At 40.0% G+C, this 15,890-nt stretch overlaps 1 protein-coding gene across 1 annotated transcript; it reads right to left on the bottom strand.

Moving 5' to 3' along the window:
* Positions 1–424: 424 nt before the first annotated feature.
* On the bottom strand, positions 425–15,557 carry LOC111221893 (complement C1q-like protein 4). Its single transcript, XM_022745483.1, has 2 exons — positions 14,997–15,557; positions 425–604 (listed from the first exon to the last, which is right to left on the bottom strand). The coding sequence occupies exons 1-2, from the start codon at positions 15,534–15,536 to the stop codon at positions 425–427; spliced, it is 720 nt and encodes a 239-aa protein (XP_022601204.1). The 5' UTR covers positions 15,537–15,557.
* Between the last annotated feature and the right edge of the window lie 333 nt (positions 15,558–15,890).

Genomic DNA, 15,890 nt, shown 5'->3' with positions numbered 1-15,890 from the left:
TCAGTCGATTTCAGACTGAGATGGTCATCTTGTCTCGGTGTAACAACTGATAGGAGAAGTTCAGTTCATGTGTGCACGCCTGTGTGTGTGCGCATACAAGCCGATGTGTGCGTGTGAAACAGATGTTAATCGTGTGTTGTAGCCATGCTTACACATACTGTTCATGGCACAGGTGACACAAGTGTGTGTATCAGAAGTAAATGTTAACTGGTAGTATTTACAATACTATATTCATTTTTACACAAATTCAGTTCAAACTCTATTTGTTAACTGTGATCATGTTATTTTATGTTTTGTGTACTGAGCAGCATTGAGATGACAAATTACATTATGGCAGCATGGCGTGTTAGGTGCAGAATGGAGAGGAGACTTTTTGCTTGATTACAGAGAGAGAGGGGGAGAGTATATAAATGTGAGTATACTGTCAGTCAGGGTAGATGAGGAAGCCAGAGAAGGTGCTGTATTTGTTGGTGTTTCCCCCGTGAACTTTGCCGCCGTCCAGTTGTACACACACTTCGTCCCCCACGTCCAGGTGCAGGATGACGCTGTTTGAGGCATAGTCGTAGTTCTGATCTGCATCTTGAGCGATTGCGCTGGCCCTCACCTGAGATAAAGACAAGAGATATGTTTGTAGGCTGCAAAGATGGAAAGCAATTTAAGTATTAGCCACAGGGAAAGCAGATAAACAATATCACGAGTCATGTGTTTATGTGGTTTTCGTGGTCTGTGTTGATGCTGCTGGACCACTGTGACTTATGGTCTTAACCTGGCATCTTAACCCTTGAGCCACAGAGGCATCCCATGTGTTATGCTGATATTATATCTTTAATTCTGACAATTTCACACCATATTAGACAAGGATTTGATCCTTCTGTTTTAGTCTAGACTGAGTATACAGCAGTACAGAATTTGATGAGAAAATGCAACTCCACACTTTCTGATTCATACAAACTGTGTAATTAGTCTGGAGTTCAAGGTAGAGCTGCGGCACATTTTACAGAAAAGAGGCAGAGGAAGAGGTTGAGAGCTGGATAAGGTTGGACAGAGGAGGAATGGGTATTAAGTCTTATTTTTAAATTTGTGATGGTGAAATGACTTTTTCAAACAATATATCTTAAAAATCATGCTGCATCTCAAACTTACAATAATATGTCTATATTTATAGATTATCTTAATTTTTAATATTCAACGTAAATTGTTCTTTTTCTTGACATTGTTTGGAATTTTGCAATAAAAATGAAATTCATATAAATAGATATGATAAGAAAAATAAATGAATCACAGCTTTTTCAAATGGCTTGATCAAGAACATACATTACTGTGTATTGGACGTGTATTGGGCAAACAAATTTATTGGTCTCAAATAGCTGTACATACAAATCTGTTCCCACAATCCTCTCTTCTCTTATTTAAATCACTGCTCCTTTCTTATAGCCCCAAAACATTAATTATCACCTGCAGTTGAGACATGTTTCACCACGATCATCTAAAAGTTAATGATGGCAGAAATATGCATATCTATGGTCTACATGAAGAAAGCAAGTATAATGCAATCCAGTGATGTTCAATGCACATAAATGGTAAAATCCCAAATATTACCAGATTAATTAATCAGAATAATCCTAGTAATAACCGACCATGTGACATGTTTTATATATAAAGGCTGATGATTCTAATAGGTTTATCTTTTTCATCTGTTCACTTTATCTGGATGTAACCGGTGCCATTTTATTTCCTGTTTCACTCTGTGATCTCGGTGTAATGTCATCAGTACAGATGCCTTCCTGTCCACTGGGTAGATAGATGAGATGTGCAGTGATCTTTGGCCTCAAACCTCCATCTGCGGGCACAACCTTTCTTAGTCGCTATCAATTTTTCCAGAGGATTGTTGATCTCACACCTGATCCACCTGTTGCAGAGAGGAGTCTGATAGGGATTGCTAGGGTGGTATCAGGGAAGACATAAGTTCATTTTTCAAGCAATTATAACAAATATAGTGAATGCACACACATACGCATATTGACTGCTGATATATGGACATGGACTGATTAAGTTGTTAGTTTTTACAGTTTCAGTTATTAGTTAGTTATTATTATTTCACTGGTATTCAGCTTTGCAAAGCCATGTTACACTTGTATATACAGTATGCATACAATGGTTAAAGACCTTCAGTTATATCAGCGAGCTGTGAACATAAAACAGATTTATTATCAACTTTTAAGTTCATAAGACAAATTTTTTGCATACAGTTGCCATTGAGTTACACATTATGCTTTCACTCGGAGTCATGTTTCTGTCCACCAGATGAATGTAAGTCCAATATTTTCTCTTCTTTTGGTTCCGCTTTTGGTCTTAACCACATACTGTATTTAAGATACATAGCCACATACATAGACATATCCTCTGTGACGTAGCCCATGGGTTTCTGAAGAGCGGTTTTGAAGCCCTGAGTGGGCTGCTCAAAGAGGAGGCATGTGTGGTGCTGCGACTTGTTGCATGCCGGTTTGTGGCAAGTAGATATGCTCACCCACCTGTCAGTCAAAGCGGCACGCCCTCGATTATGCATAACTTTAAGCCTTTTTAAATAGGTGAATTATATAAAACCAACCAGCCTCTAGTGGCCATTCTTTGGTGTTGGCTTCATTTTTCAGCCCTGGAGGTTGCTGCTTGGTCTAACTACCTCCTGGCTGCTAAATGCTCCACTATGCTCACCAGCTAGTCACTAGGAGTGTAAAAGTAAAGTAAAAACCAAAACAATGAGCTGAAAGGCTCAAAAGTGCTTTGCACTGTTGAGGGGAGCTACAGAGTTTCACATTACATACAATCATTTGAGCAATTGTTTTTAGAAAGATATTGATTCATTATAGCAGCTTTAATTATGAAGAATCTAAATTACATTTACAGGGTGTGAGTCAGTGGCTCATGTCAAGCTGAATTCCAGTTAGCATTTTAAACAGATTTGACAAACATCATCATTATATTTGATTTTTCAAACAAACATGAGAAAACTAAAGAGTTCCAAAGAAACAGAGACTACAGGAAATGCAATCAACTGAACTGAAATCTTTTTGAAATAAAAAAAACAACAAATATATTGAATGCTAAACATGGAAAAAGATGAACAGAAACCATGCTTTAGCCTCAAAATTACCAAATGATGTAAACAACACCCCTACAACACAGTTACCACAAGACCTTGACATTATATATACATTATATATACATTCATAAAACTGGCATTAATGGCTGCCATCCAGCAATTGCTGGTATTCACAGCCGACACAGTAGGATGCATTAGCTGGTGTGAGGACTACAGAACCTGGAGCAATTCCACAATTTTAAAAAGTGGTACGGTCTGATGAGTCATTCTTCACAATTTTATCTGCATCTGGACAGGTTTATGTTGGGAGGAACGCACTCTGATTAAACATGATGCTGGGTCTGTAATGGTATGACCAGCCATTTAAAAGAAAGTCGTTCCATCTGACGATTACTGTACATGTTTACATACCAGAGAACAAATATCACACCTCTGAGTGAGGATCCAAGAATAATGCTCCCATACAAGTTGCAATTAAGAAGAGGTTTCATGAGGACCAGGATGAAGTCAAACACCTGCAGCAGCCTGCACAAGCACCAGATTTAATGTCATGTTACTCCCATCCTCATGTAATTGGAGTTCTTTTTCTAGACACTCCTAGTATCCCAGGATTTAATTGAGCACACTCCAAGGTGAGAAAACAGCTGATTGGATGAAGAGTAGTGCATCCCAGGTAATTATCTATTATTAATTATATAATGATTATATAATTATATTATTTTGTCCATTGTCATTCTAAGATCCAAGTCCAAAGTTGTTTTCGCAGCCAGCGAGCAAATCTCCTCATAATAAATTGTACCATCATTGGGTAAGTAACCGACTATTCATGCAGACGATCCATTTAATAGTAGAAAACAAAGTACACAAGCGCATACATATTAATGAATGCAAATATGATACCCTCACTCCATCCTTGTCTTCTGCTCTGGGTCTGGGTCTGACTAAGGATATGGTCCATCATCTCCACCAGTCATCAAGCCTCCCTGGCTGCCTTGTGATCGCTAAGACAAATAAAATGAGACTAAAAAACCCATTTCCTCTCATCCTCCATCAAATAATGAGTTCCTTTCTTCCTTTTTTTTTTGGAATCTTACAATTATCAATTTGACTCACTGCATTTCTCTATACAAGCATTTCTTCCATGTAGAAAAGGTGAACATTTTTATTCTGCTCCTTGAGACAGAAATTAATCGATACATTTCCTTTGTTTTAATTCAACTCACATCACTCCATTAATTGTTGTCTCTCCCTCCACACCTCACGCCCCTTCCATCATCCCTCCCCCATTCTCCACCCCATCTCTATCTCTTCATTCTGCACCCATCTATCCATCTTTTTGTGTCCTTACACTCCAATGAGATGCAGGTCACGCACACATTTTCTCTCCCCCACCATGGCAGTGTTGGCGGGAGCAGCAACTAAGTGTGTCCCTGTCCGGCCTAAATCGGATTGATTAACGGCATGCTGCTGTGGCAGGTCTCCTGAGGACCCTCCTCAACCCCCACCCACCCCCCTCTTGCCTCCTTCCCCATCCCCTCCTCACAACATCCCTCACCCCTCCCTGCCGCCAGATGCGTCAGGGCAGGCTATACATGGCTGCAGGCTACGGTAATTGGTAGTCGGACAGCCATGGCAGCTCCTCGCCTAATAGGTCCAACTCCTCAATAACTCCATACAATCACAATAAATAGGGGCACAGGATAGGCTACAGTGGTCAAATGGGCCCATGAAATACTAGCAGGAGGTCAGGATAAGATCCTGAGCAAACACACACACACACACACGCACACACACACACACACAAGAGAAAAGAGAACACACACTCCAGGTCTTTCCACATCTCGATAAGAGCAGTTCTCTTTCCTCTTTGTTTTTTTATGAATCTCAAGTGAACACCTGAGAAAAAACTACACAGCATATAGGACATTTTGTTATTTTATACTGTTAAGACTGCTCTGCACTGAAGGGACTGCACAGCTCCCCTGAGGAGACCTAATAGGTTTTCGGAAAAATATAACAGCAAAGAGAATCTGACATCTTGTACATCCAACATCTGTCTACATGGTTGAACGGCATGATTCCCCTGACAATATTTTCAGCTGAGTTAGAAGCTGACAGGCTGCTGTAACTTGCTAAGAGTACAGTATAGGATTACAATTAAAACTGGTTTACCTCTCTATGTGTGCAAGGACAACTCTATCACAAGCCCTCATTTTATAATAGCTCATCACGCTGCTGGGTTCTTCCTACCTGAATCGCCCACGTTTAAGGGTCATAACAAAAGTTGCCGCAGTGATATTCACACCATGTCATTGAAATGGCCTTTTAAACATGAACATCAGCTAATTATATTTGCCAGCCAAAAGGACACAATGTTATTTATGGCTTTTTATGGTTGACGTCCTTATGAGACACACAGGTTTACTTCGCCTCGACTCAGACAGTGTGAAGATGCTGACATTTAATGTCTTACATTTATGATTAATTCTTGGTTACATTCTCCTCCTATATATACAGAAACCCAGTGGACAAGTTTGCTATTTTATACATCTTATGCACCTGTTTTCAAGAGTGTGACATTTTAAATATTATCACAGTCATCATCAATATTATGAAGTATAATGAATTAAATGTCATCTGAGGCATCTGCAGTAAAGCAAAAGTTAGGAGAAAAAGACATGAACATAATTTACAGTGATTAAATCTAGAACTTTAACCATTTGTACATTACACTACATTTATCTTACAACTGTACATTATTACAATATTATTATTATTATTATTATTATTATTATTATCATTATTATTATTATTATTATTATATAATTGTTGTTATTGTTATTATTATTAGTATGATATATTATATTATGATTTAATGATAAGTTCTATTTCTACTCCACCACAGGATAGGGAAATAGGGAAATATTGCACTTTATATTGCACTGCATTCATTTGACAACTGTAATAATGAGTAACTTGTCTGATTAAAATTTGACAATTACAAAAAAAAACGGTTAAAATAAAATTAGTACTGCCTCGACCAGCAACAGTAAAATGCTTCTTATGCAATGATGCATCAATATTAATGATGCTATAATCTAAGGTGTGATATGTTCATTAAGAGCGGCCATTTTTCTACAAAACGAGTAGTTTTACTGTGATACTTAAAGTATATTCATTGTTAAATCACACAACTTGATCTTATTTTTTAAAAATGGGGAAAGTAAGTAAATGTAATTATTACTAGGTTTTTCATTCATTTTTGATGTCAATACAACAGAAAAATGGCAAGTGAACTTTACTTGTTCTCTCTGTGTGCTGGTAACAGTAAAGCAAAGTGAGGCTTTTACTTCTTTGGTTCTTTTGCTCAAGCTCAGGATCTGAAAACATCCTCCACCTCTACACATTGTAATATCTCGGACCAGGCTGAGCTGCTCACATTGCAGAGCGCTGTGACACTGAAACCAGCACAGAGGAATCTGCAGGTTCAGCTGCTGTCAGTAACAATCACTGGGAAATCTTGTTTTCTTAAAGTGGGCAGGAGGCACTGGGGCTTTGGGAGTGAAAACAAGAGGGAAAGGCAAATCAGGATTATTGTCAACAGTGGCGGAGATTGATAGCGACAAGGGAGTGAATTTCTGTCTGTTGGCCCAATGCTGTTCTGACTTGATCTGCTGCTGTTGGGGAGAAGGGAGACCCACGGGACAATAGAGAAGATTACACTTCCTCCACTTTTCATTAGGGGGGCGACATTAAATGAGGAGAGAGAGACAGAGAAAGGTGGGGGAGAGAGAAAGAGAGAGAGGGAAAATTGACAGTACAGAAATAATTCACTAAAAGTGTTAAATGCTCAATAAAATCTACATTTTCAGTTGTGTGCCACTGATTTGTGTGACATATTTAAGGGCGGACATGCTGTATTTCAAATTTTATCATTTCATCATTTTTATGTATATCGAGCCAATATCAAACTTCGCCTCAGAGAAAACTGAAGGAAGGAGGGCGTGAGGTAAGGAAAAAAGAAGGATAAGCAGTGAGAAGAAGGGTGTGGAAGCAGAAATTTGGATAAGGACACACAGACGGGTGAGCAGCTGCATGCACTTTAGCAGTCTAAGCACAGGATTCGAGTAAAGGAAGCCAAAGTTTAGAGGGGCTTTGAGTAATGGGGAGGGAGCCTGTTGGATAACAAACTGATCAAGCATGCCTATTTCAGAGGAGAGGGGGAGGAGTATGAATGAGGTTGGGGAGGTGGGCTGTCCGTGCAGTGTGTTGTTTTTTCGGTTTTGTTTTGTTTCGCAGTGGTGCCTTGATCCTCTGGTAATAAAACTGACAGGATTCATTCACTGTGATGTACAGACCTCTCAGAGCGGAGCGAGGCGATTGAGACGGGGCGTCTTAAACTTACCTGGGGGACCTCTGAGGGTGAACTGAGAGAGAGAAGAAGGGCAATTGAAATGGCCCTTTTTTTTTTTTTTTTTGTAAAAAGCTGCTGTGTTCTCTCTGCCTCCATCCATGTATACCAGCCTGAGGTATCCTGTTTCTATACCCTGGTCCACATGTAACTCTTCTCCTGCACTGCAGACTCACACTCTAATTGGCATACTAAATGCTAATATTTTGCCATGACACTCAAGACCCAAGGTGTCAAGATGTTGATTAGAAAGTCTCTAATTGGCTCTACCCTGAAACCTTTGAGGGTAGAGGAGATGCCTTAATTGGATATAAATGTGTTCTGTGGAAAGTCTACCTGCAGAGCATCAGCTAGAGCAAAGCTTCAGCTCTGAAGTTAAACTATGCTATTCCTTTATATGACATATTGTTGACTGTCTTACCTGCTGTGGATGCACAGTATGCGACAACACAAACAGCAATACTCAAAAGCAACTAACTGCCAAACGCTCATCATTCATCATATAACATGTGTCACAGGTCAGAAGTTAATATCCATCAAATTCTGATATATCTACTCTTAAAAATATTAATAATCCAGAATACATATTGGTTCAGCCATTATCTAACACTGTGAAACACTGAGGTTTATAAAAGAGAAAAAAACCCTGCTTCCTTGATGAGGAGAAATAATGATATAATGGGGAGGCAAAAGGAAAGCACAACAAAGGCATGACAAAAACACCGTAACAACCAGCCAACCAGCCTTTAGTCTGCAGAATATAATGGCTTAGGCCATTATAACAGAAACATATAGTTAAATAATGGCTGTGTGCATGAAAATTCATATAAATGTGTGTGCTCTTGAAGAAAAAGACAAGCAGAAGAAACAAGGGCAGGCAGCAGGGTATGGAAGAGGATTCTTTCTATTTACTCTACATGAAATGCTGTCTGAAAGGACAGACTTTCATCCCTTATCACAAAATGTTAACCATTATCATTGTGTCAGACACCAAAGCAATGCAACGCACAAAAAAATTCTTGAGCATGAATTATTTTACCAACACACACAACTGTTGGGGAGGGGGGAAAAAATGGAATCCGAAAGTACCAAAATAAAATAAGCTTGAAACTGTCTAATGAAGTGCCACATGAGGTCCACACTGACACCTTGCCTGACATACTGTAATTAGCAGCTTCCACCTCTTACAGTAGCCACATCACACCTACCTTCTGGAGGCGAGCCATTTCTTTCTCCTAGTTCAGTCCCAGCTTGTCATCACCACAACTTTTAAGTGGTGTATTTAATTATCAAATTAGCTCATATACCTCATTAGTTATACCGTTATATTGACACCGAAACCTCGGGTTTCAGTTGGAGTTACATGAAAAAACAAACAAACAATGATTTGTCGAGCTTTTGTAATAATCATATTGAAAATGATTCGTTTACAAAATATTGTCTTTGCTGTTTGTTGCTTATTATTTCACTCGCTCATCTCTCACAATATAACCAATACACTATATGCACCTTCATCAGGACCTGCATCTCTGTTTCTCTTACCTTTGCACTTTTAATGCACCTTTAATTCAAAGATTCATCCTCCACTTTTAATTGATCTTCTAACCTTCACACCTCACATTGTCCATCAGAGCATTTTGTTGGGCTTTAATAAGGCACCGCTTTGTCCACCAGTCCAGTATAGGTCAGATCCAAGCTAATGCCACTGCCACAAAATGAGGTTACCCAGTGTCAATAGATGAGATACTGAAATGCTACTACGACACTGATGTCATCAAAACTACAGTGTGTGTGTGTGTGTGTGTGTGTGTGTGTGTGTGTGTGTGTGTGCGTGTGTGTGCGTGTGTGTGCGTGTGTGTGCGTGTGTGTGTGTGTACACTACAGACCGACTAACTGACCAACCCAGATTCACCTATATTGGACCAGCTATAAATATTCATACTCCCACTCCATGCTCATCACTGTAAAGGGCAAAGTACATATTGGTGGTGAATTATATATCTTTTGAAAAGGTCACCTACCTCAACACCAATCTTTTGATGATTTATGGGACACTAGGAGTGAAGAGGATTCTTTGAATTGAGTGATTCAGCTCTGCAAACTTGGTTTAAACTTGCTGATCCGTTACATGTTGAGACAATCATTTAGCAAAACGAGAATCCAGGATGTCTGATTTGTTTCATATGTGTCAGTCATGTGTCTGATTACACTGCTTTATCCCCTCTCCTCAACTCCTCCCTCCAAGGAGGACAGAGGACGCTATATGTTTCCTTTTTTTCTCATCCTCCTCTGTCCTTTCTTCTGCGAATATCCATCCATCTCTCTCTCTCCTTCTCTGTCAGCCCACTTGTCTGCATCCTGCCTGTCTCTGCAGTGATCTCTCCCCAGGATGTGTCTTATTCTCAGCTCCCTTTGACAAGACGTTGATCAACACCATGCATATCAGTCTGACAATACACACACACACGCACGCACACGTACACACACATCTAACCATGCCGTGAGATACACCAGAGACAGACACAGCAGACTTTAAAGGACCACATCGACATTTGGGAGTTAGAAAAAAAAAAATCACTTTCGATGCCAGTCTTACAGTAAATATGTAGCTGGAGCCTGTTAGCTTATTTTAGCATAATAATTCAGAGCATATCCTAAAACTTAAACTGCTAATTGTTGTCTTAACACTACAGATTAAACAAACAAGGTATAACATGTTAAATTGTAGTGTTGGGCAGTAACACAGTAATAAGTACTTTCAGTGAGAAATTGTACATTTTTCAACAACGTTTATTAGTGGTAGGTGGATTTTGTTACATTCGGACATTTCAGGCTAGCTGTTTCCCCTGGCTGCCAGTGTTTATGCTATGCTAAGCCGCTGGTTCCTGCTTGATATTTTCCTCACAGACATGAGAGTGGGATCAAATTTCTCATCTTAACTTTTAGCAAGAAAATAAATAGGCATATATAAGTGCATTACTTTACTCATAAATGTTCTCACTCATTATCCAATTATCACAGTGAGTGAATGCGTCTCCGAAAGCTGGACAGAGTGAGCAGAATAACCATTTAGAAAGAGTGTTACAGTAATAGTAAGGAGTAATTTGCTGTTGAATGTCTTTACAGTCTCTCAATTGACAAACTTTTTCAATATTATCCTCAAGGTTTTTCTCATTGACCTGACTGGTTCACTTTGCTCCCAGAGCACTTGTCTATTCACAGAAAAAAACAGCGAGTGCAATGAAACTGTGAGGGCAAGATCAGCACTGAATTGGGTTAAATAATTTAGTTGATGGAAAAGATAATTAATGAGGAAGGAGTCAATAGCCAGTGGACGGTAAAAGTATGTGTGTGTGTGTGTGTGTGTGTGTGTGTGTGTGTGTGTGTGTGTGTGTGTGTGTGTGTGTGTGTGTGTGTGTGTGTGTGTAAAGGAGGGGCACAGGTGGGGGGAGAAGATCTCATCTAAAGGCTATGAAAGATTTAACAGCAGGAGAAGACAGGAATGACAATGTCTGTGAAGACACGCAACAAACCAAGTCCTCCAATTATATCTGGCATTTAACTGTCTGTCCTCTTTTCTGCACTTTACGCACATCCCATCACATCAATGAAATGAGGAATAACTATTTTTATGGACTTGATCAGTCACATAAAAGATCTATAATGATGTATGTATTCTGAGCATAGAACTCAAAAACATTAGAACAGATGTCAGTGAAAAAAACAGATGCCCATCGATCTGGTGCGGAGAGGCATTTCAAGATAAGACATTTTCCTTGTTTCCTCCAACTACAGCACATTTCCAATGTAAAAACCATTGCACTTTGATGCAAATTTTATCATTAACTTGGTGAATTTCTAAATTTATTAACTTTTTTGATAACACATTAATCATCTCAGTCATTTTTCAAGCCAAAAGTCCAAATTATCTCTTTCTCCATCACCTCAAATGTGAGGATTTGCTGCATTTCTCTATATCATATTATTGTTGAGTTTTGGAGAGTTGGTCAAGTAAAACAAGCAATTAGAAGCTGTTGCCATGGACACTGATTAGCATTTTTTTGCTATTTTTTAAAAAATGTATATTTAACAGATTAAAAGGTTAATCAGTTCATCGGGAAAATAATTGGTAGATTCATCAATTATGAAAAAGCCCTACTTTGAAATCTGCATCTGGATTTAAATCTGCACAAAATACACATTGTGATGGGAAATCATGGTAACAATCATGTGCCACATTTTTTCATACATTTAGTAGGTCATAAAAAATTGTGTAAATACTCTTGAAATCTTGCAGTGCTAATAAATGTTTTAAAAATAAACTGGATCGGCACCAAAAATGAATGTGTTCTTTCTAAGCTCATGGCAAATCTTTGGCCAGATTTTACTCTGTTGATATGTTTTTGACATATCAAGCTAGCTAACAAACAAACAGACCTGGTGAGCATGGGTGGTGCAGGGAGAAAGCTCCTGTCCATCACTGCAATGACAGTGAGTTTGATTCCTTGAGCAGACCCAGTGATGTACTGTTCGTTGTTGTTGGCAACATCTTAGCCTTGTTGCATTGCAATGAATGGTGGGAAAGTCAATGAGGCCGAGTGTACTAGTGACTCCTACGGGTTGGGCAGTAGTTTAGCGTGAACCTCAGCTAACAGTAGCATTAGTAGCATTATAAAAGTCGAATAAAACATGAAGCCTGATGGTTTAGACTCATGCCACATAACCTCAACATCCAAGGTTGAATTCTAGATGTGGATTTGTCATATATACTGTGAAATAAAAACGAAATACCAAAAAATAAATTTACAAAGAAGCATGATGGCTATTACACATACTGAAGAACAATTTGTAACAGAGAAGAATTAGGAATTAGGAAAAAGGTTGCCATGCTAACTGCTCAGCTACTCCCCTGCCATATTCTTACTGGTCCACATACTGTAAAAGTATTTTAAGATGGAGATTCAGCAAAGCATATCAGTGAACAGCAGCCTAGCTGGGTGATGGTCTGCTCAGCAGGATATTGCTGTCAGCTCATGTGCCTATTGAATTATGTGTAGAGAAACCACCGTTGTACCATCAAACACTCTGTTCAGTTTGACTTGGCTTGTAACAATGCAAAGCATGTTTTTTCTTCTTCTCTGGTAATCCCCAGGATGTCACTCTTCTGTTCTGCAGCACACATGTCAGAATCAGAGTTCCTCAACAGAGTGAGGGCTTAGTACTTCAAGCTTGTCACGGATCTCCAGATGGAAGCGTTCAAGGCTTCTTCCAGGCATTTATACTTGTTTATTTATTAGTGTTAAAGCCAGAGTTCCTCAGAGGACAGTAGCCAGCTGTTGCATTTTGGCTTTGTTCCACCGAGACGTGGAGGATTGTTATCCTCTTGATCGCTTGGCTGTCAATCTCTCTCGCTCCCTCTCTCCCTTTGTTTGCAAGTTGTACAATTAATTACAGTTTTGTTTTGTTTTTTTGCTTTCGGGGGGGGGGGGGGTTCTTCTCTATACAAGAGTTGAGATACAGCATGAGTCCTTTTACTTTAATCTAGACAGCATTTAGATTTATTTCTGGTATATTTTACGAAACCTTTACTTTTGATGTTTCTTTGTCTAAAATGTCATTATTATTCTACTGTTAAGAACCTAGGCTACTTTTTCATCGTGCTAAGAAACTGAGTGATAGTCAAACTATTACACAATAACAGCAACACCTGGGCACTGCAATGCAGCAACAACGGCAACCTGCACCCCAAAAATGACATTTGTTTACGTTCAAATGACAAAACCCTCTAGTGGTTGTGGGAATAAGGACTTTTGTCAGGATTGAACAAGAATAAAAAAGTAAATAGAGTAATATTGTTACAGTGTTTCTTTTGACCATGACTACAAACATTACAACGTCAGTGGCTTGTAAATGGCTTTATTTTCAGTGATTTGCAAAGGTTTTTGGAAAGCACGGACATATGATGTCATTGTGCTGACATCAGATCAGAGAACACTTACAGACATAAGTCTAAAGGGAAATTACAGTCAGGTATGGCAGTTGCCAAGAACGCTGTATCTGAGAACATGGCAGGAGTGGAGCTCATTCGTTGGTGAACCGTTTTACGTTTTGCTGTTTCTTCAATTTCACACGGGGTCTGTAAAGACGGTGGACAACCCTACCTCTCTCGTCGTCTAAGTAAAAACTCATGATCAGCTCAAAGCTTGTTCTTGAGCTTTTATTTTATTGTATAAACCGTTATTGCTACTGTTGGCTGAAAGGTGTTAATGGTTTAGTCCACTCCTGCACTCGGGTGGACAGAAGTCATTTCTCTCCAAATGCTGGCAGTGATACGAGTGTGATGAAGAACTGCGAGGCAGTCATGTCGCTACAAAGAAGGCTACAAAATAGGAAGGAAAGAAAAATATCATGGGTGGCAGTGTGTCAGACTGGTTTCATATTATAATAGGCAGCTTGTTGATGAATGAAGCAGCATTGTCCTCAGTTTGAGAAACCACCAGAGAGTGAATCAGCTGCTGCTCCATCATCACCATCTTCTCATGTTACTGAGGATGTCTGACAAGCTGAGCTCATTAGGTGCAGACTAAAAGTCATTTCATACAGTCGTTTTCAGCAGTTTACACTAAGAGGAGATTTACAACATCATCAGAGAGTAGTCTGTTTCATTGTACATTATTGTACAGTATTATTCAGTATGACTATCCGTATCAAGACAAGTCTGTCAGTTTGAGAGCGACAGGGTTCAGTTTTAATACTCGGGCTACCTGTTTCATATACTTCTGTGTGTACTTGTGTCTTTAGGTTTCTATGGTTTTATTATGTGAGACCTTGATTATTAATGCTATTTTTTCATTATGAAACGCAGTAGAAGAGTAATCCTTTCTGAGGGTAGGGACCAGAGTAAGATGTATTTAATATGTAAATAATCTTTTGTAATATTCTCACAGTGAAAGCTTCACATAGTAATTATAGTCAGTTGAGAAAGGAGGGTGAAATGAGCTTATAGAGTTTTTAGATTGAATAGACTTTATTTTCACTTCATTTAAAACACCTTGTTACGTATTTTCATGATAACCATGACAAATGCATGAGCTTACACTTGTTGATTTAGTTATTTATACAGGAGAGGCAGTGGATTATTGAACTGTATATGTACAGGGCAAAGATGTTTGTGCAGCGCCCCTGGTTACAATCTGTGTTTAATCATTTAATTTGGTTTACTTCATGTTCTCCTGTATGTTGTATGTTGTCCTAGGCTGAATTATAAAATTGCTGCTTTTATCATGTCCACTGTCTGTGACACAGAGTGATACTGGACCAAACTCTGTGGGCCTACATAAAACGTGCAAAAGTTTTTCACCAATACATCTTTGGTTGCTTTATAGTTGCAGACTCAGGCTTTGTGTCAAAAGGCCAAACACTCAGATCACAAGTTCAGAGAGACACTTCAGACACACAATCACTCCCACCTAAACCCACACTCACCTGTCCGTTCTTCTTCAGGTCAGCCCACATGCTCGTCCCATCACCACCTCTCATCAGGACATGGTAGGTGAAGTAGTAGATACCTGGCAGAGGGCAGGTGAACTTGCCGGTACCGGGCTCATAGTAGTTCCCTACGTTGGTCACCACGTCATCAAACTTTAGTATTTCACTTCCTTCGTGTTGTTTCCGGAGGCCGGCGTAGAAGGCGATCTTGGGGCTGTAGAAAGAGGGGCCATAGCCACCGGGTCCAGGCCCAGGTGGACCAGGTGGGCCAGGCTTGCCGGGCTCCCCGGGAGGCCCTTTAGGACCTGGAGGACCAGGAAGTCCAGCGCTCCCTCTAAACCCTTGTTTTCCCCTGCGGTTTGGGAAGTCTGGGGGCTGAGGGGAGACGGCTGTCAGCTCTCCCTGTGGGGGGGTGAAAGTGTCACACACCATCTTGCAGCTCCCAAGCATCTCGTAATGTGTGCCCCCTCCTCCGGACCCTCCCCCTTTGGTGGTGTGGACCAATAGGGGAATGGCCACCAACAGGACCAGGACCATGGCCACGCCGACTCCAGCCCCGATGACACGTTTTTTGCGGCTGAGCCGGGAGGCGGCCAGCGTGAGGAAGTCCTCCTCCCCCTTAGCTGGAATGGTTGTCCCGGCCAGGCTGAACTCTGGGTAGAGAGTAACTACTGGATCGAGAAGGTGGAGGGTAAAAATGTGTGACTGTGTGGGGCAGAGAAAAGAAATGGGGGCTATTCTAGGAGCAGGACAGGCAAGTCTCAGACAGGAACAGGAAAAAAAAAAAAAAAATCAGCAGTCTGGGGGAGAATAACAAACAGATCTTTCCATTTCTTGATGTTCACCACATTTGTTTTGTATCCTTTTATTTTTCAGTTTCCTCTGGCTGAC

This window comes from Seriola dumerili, unplaced genomic scaffold (assembly GCF_002260705.1).
Source record: "Seriola dumerili isolate Sdu_G_001 unplaced genomic scaffold, Sdu_1.0 BDQW01000088.1, whole genome shotgun sequence".
NCBI classification, from domain to species: Eukaryota; Metazoa; Chordata; class Actinopteri; order Carangiformes; family Carangidae; genus Seriola; species Seriola dumerili.
Note: the sequence above shows the minus strand (reverse complement) of the source record. Positions and strands in the feature narration are given on the sequence as shown.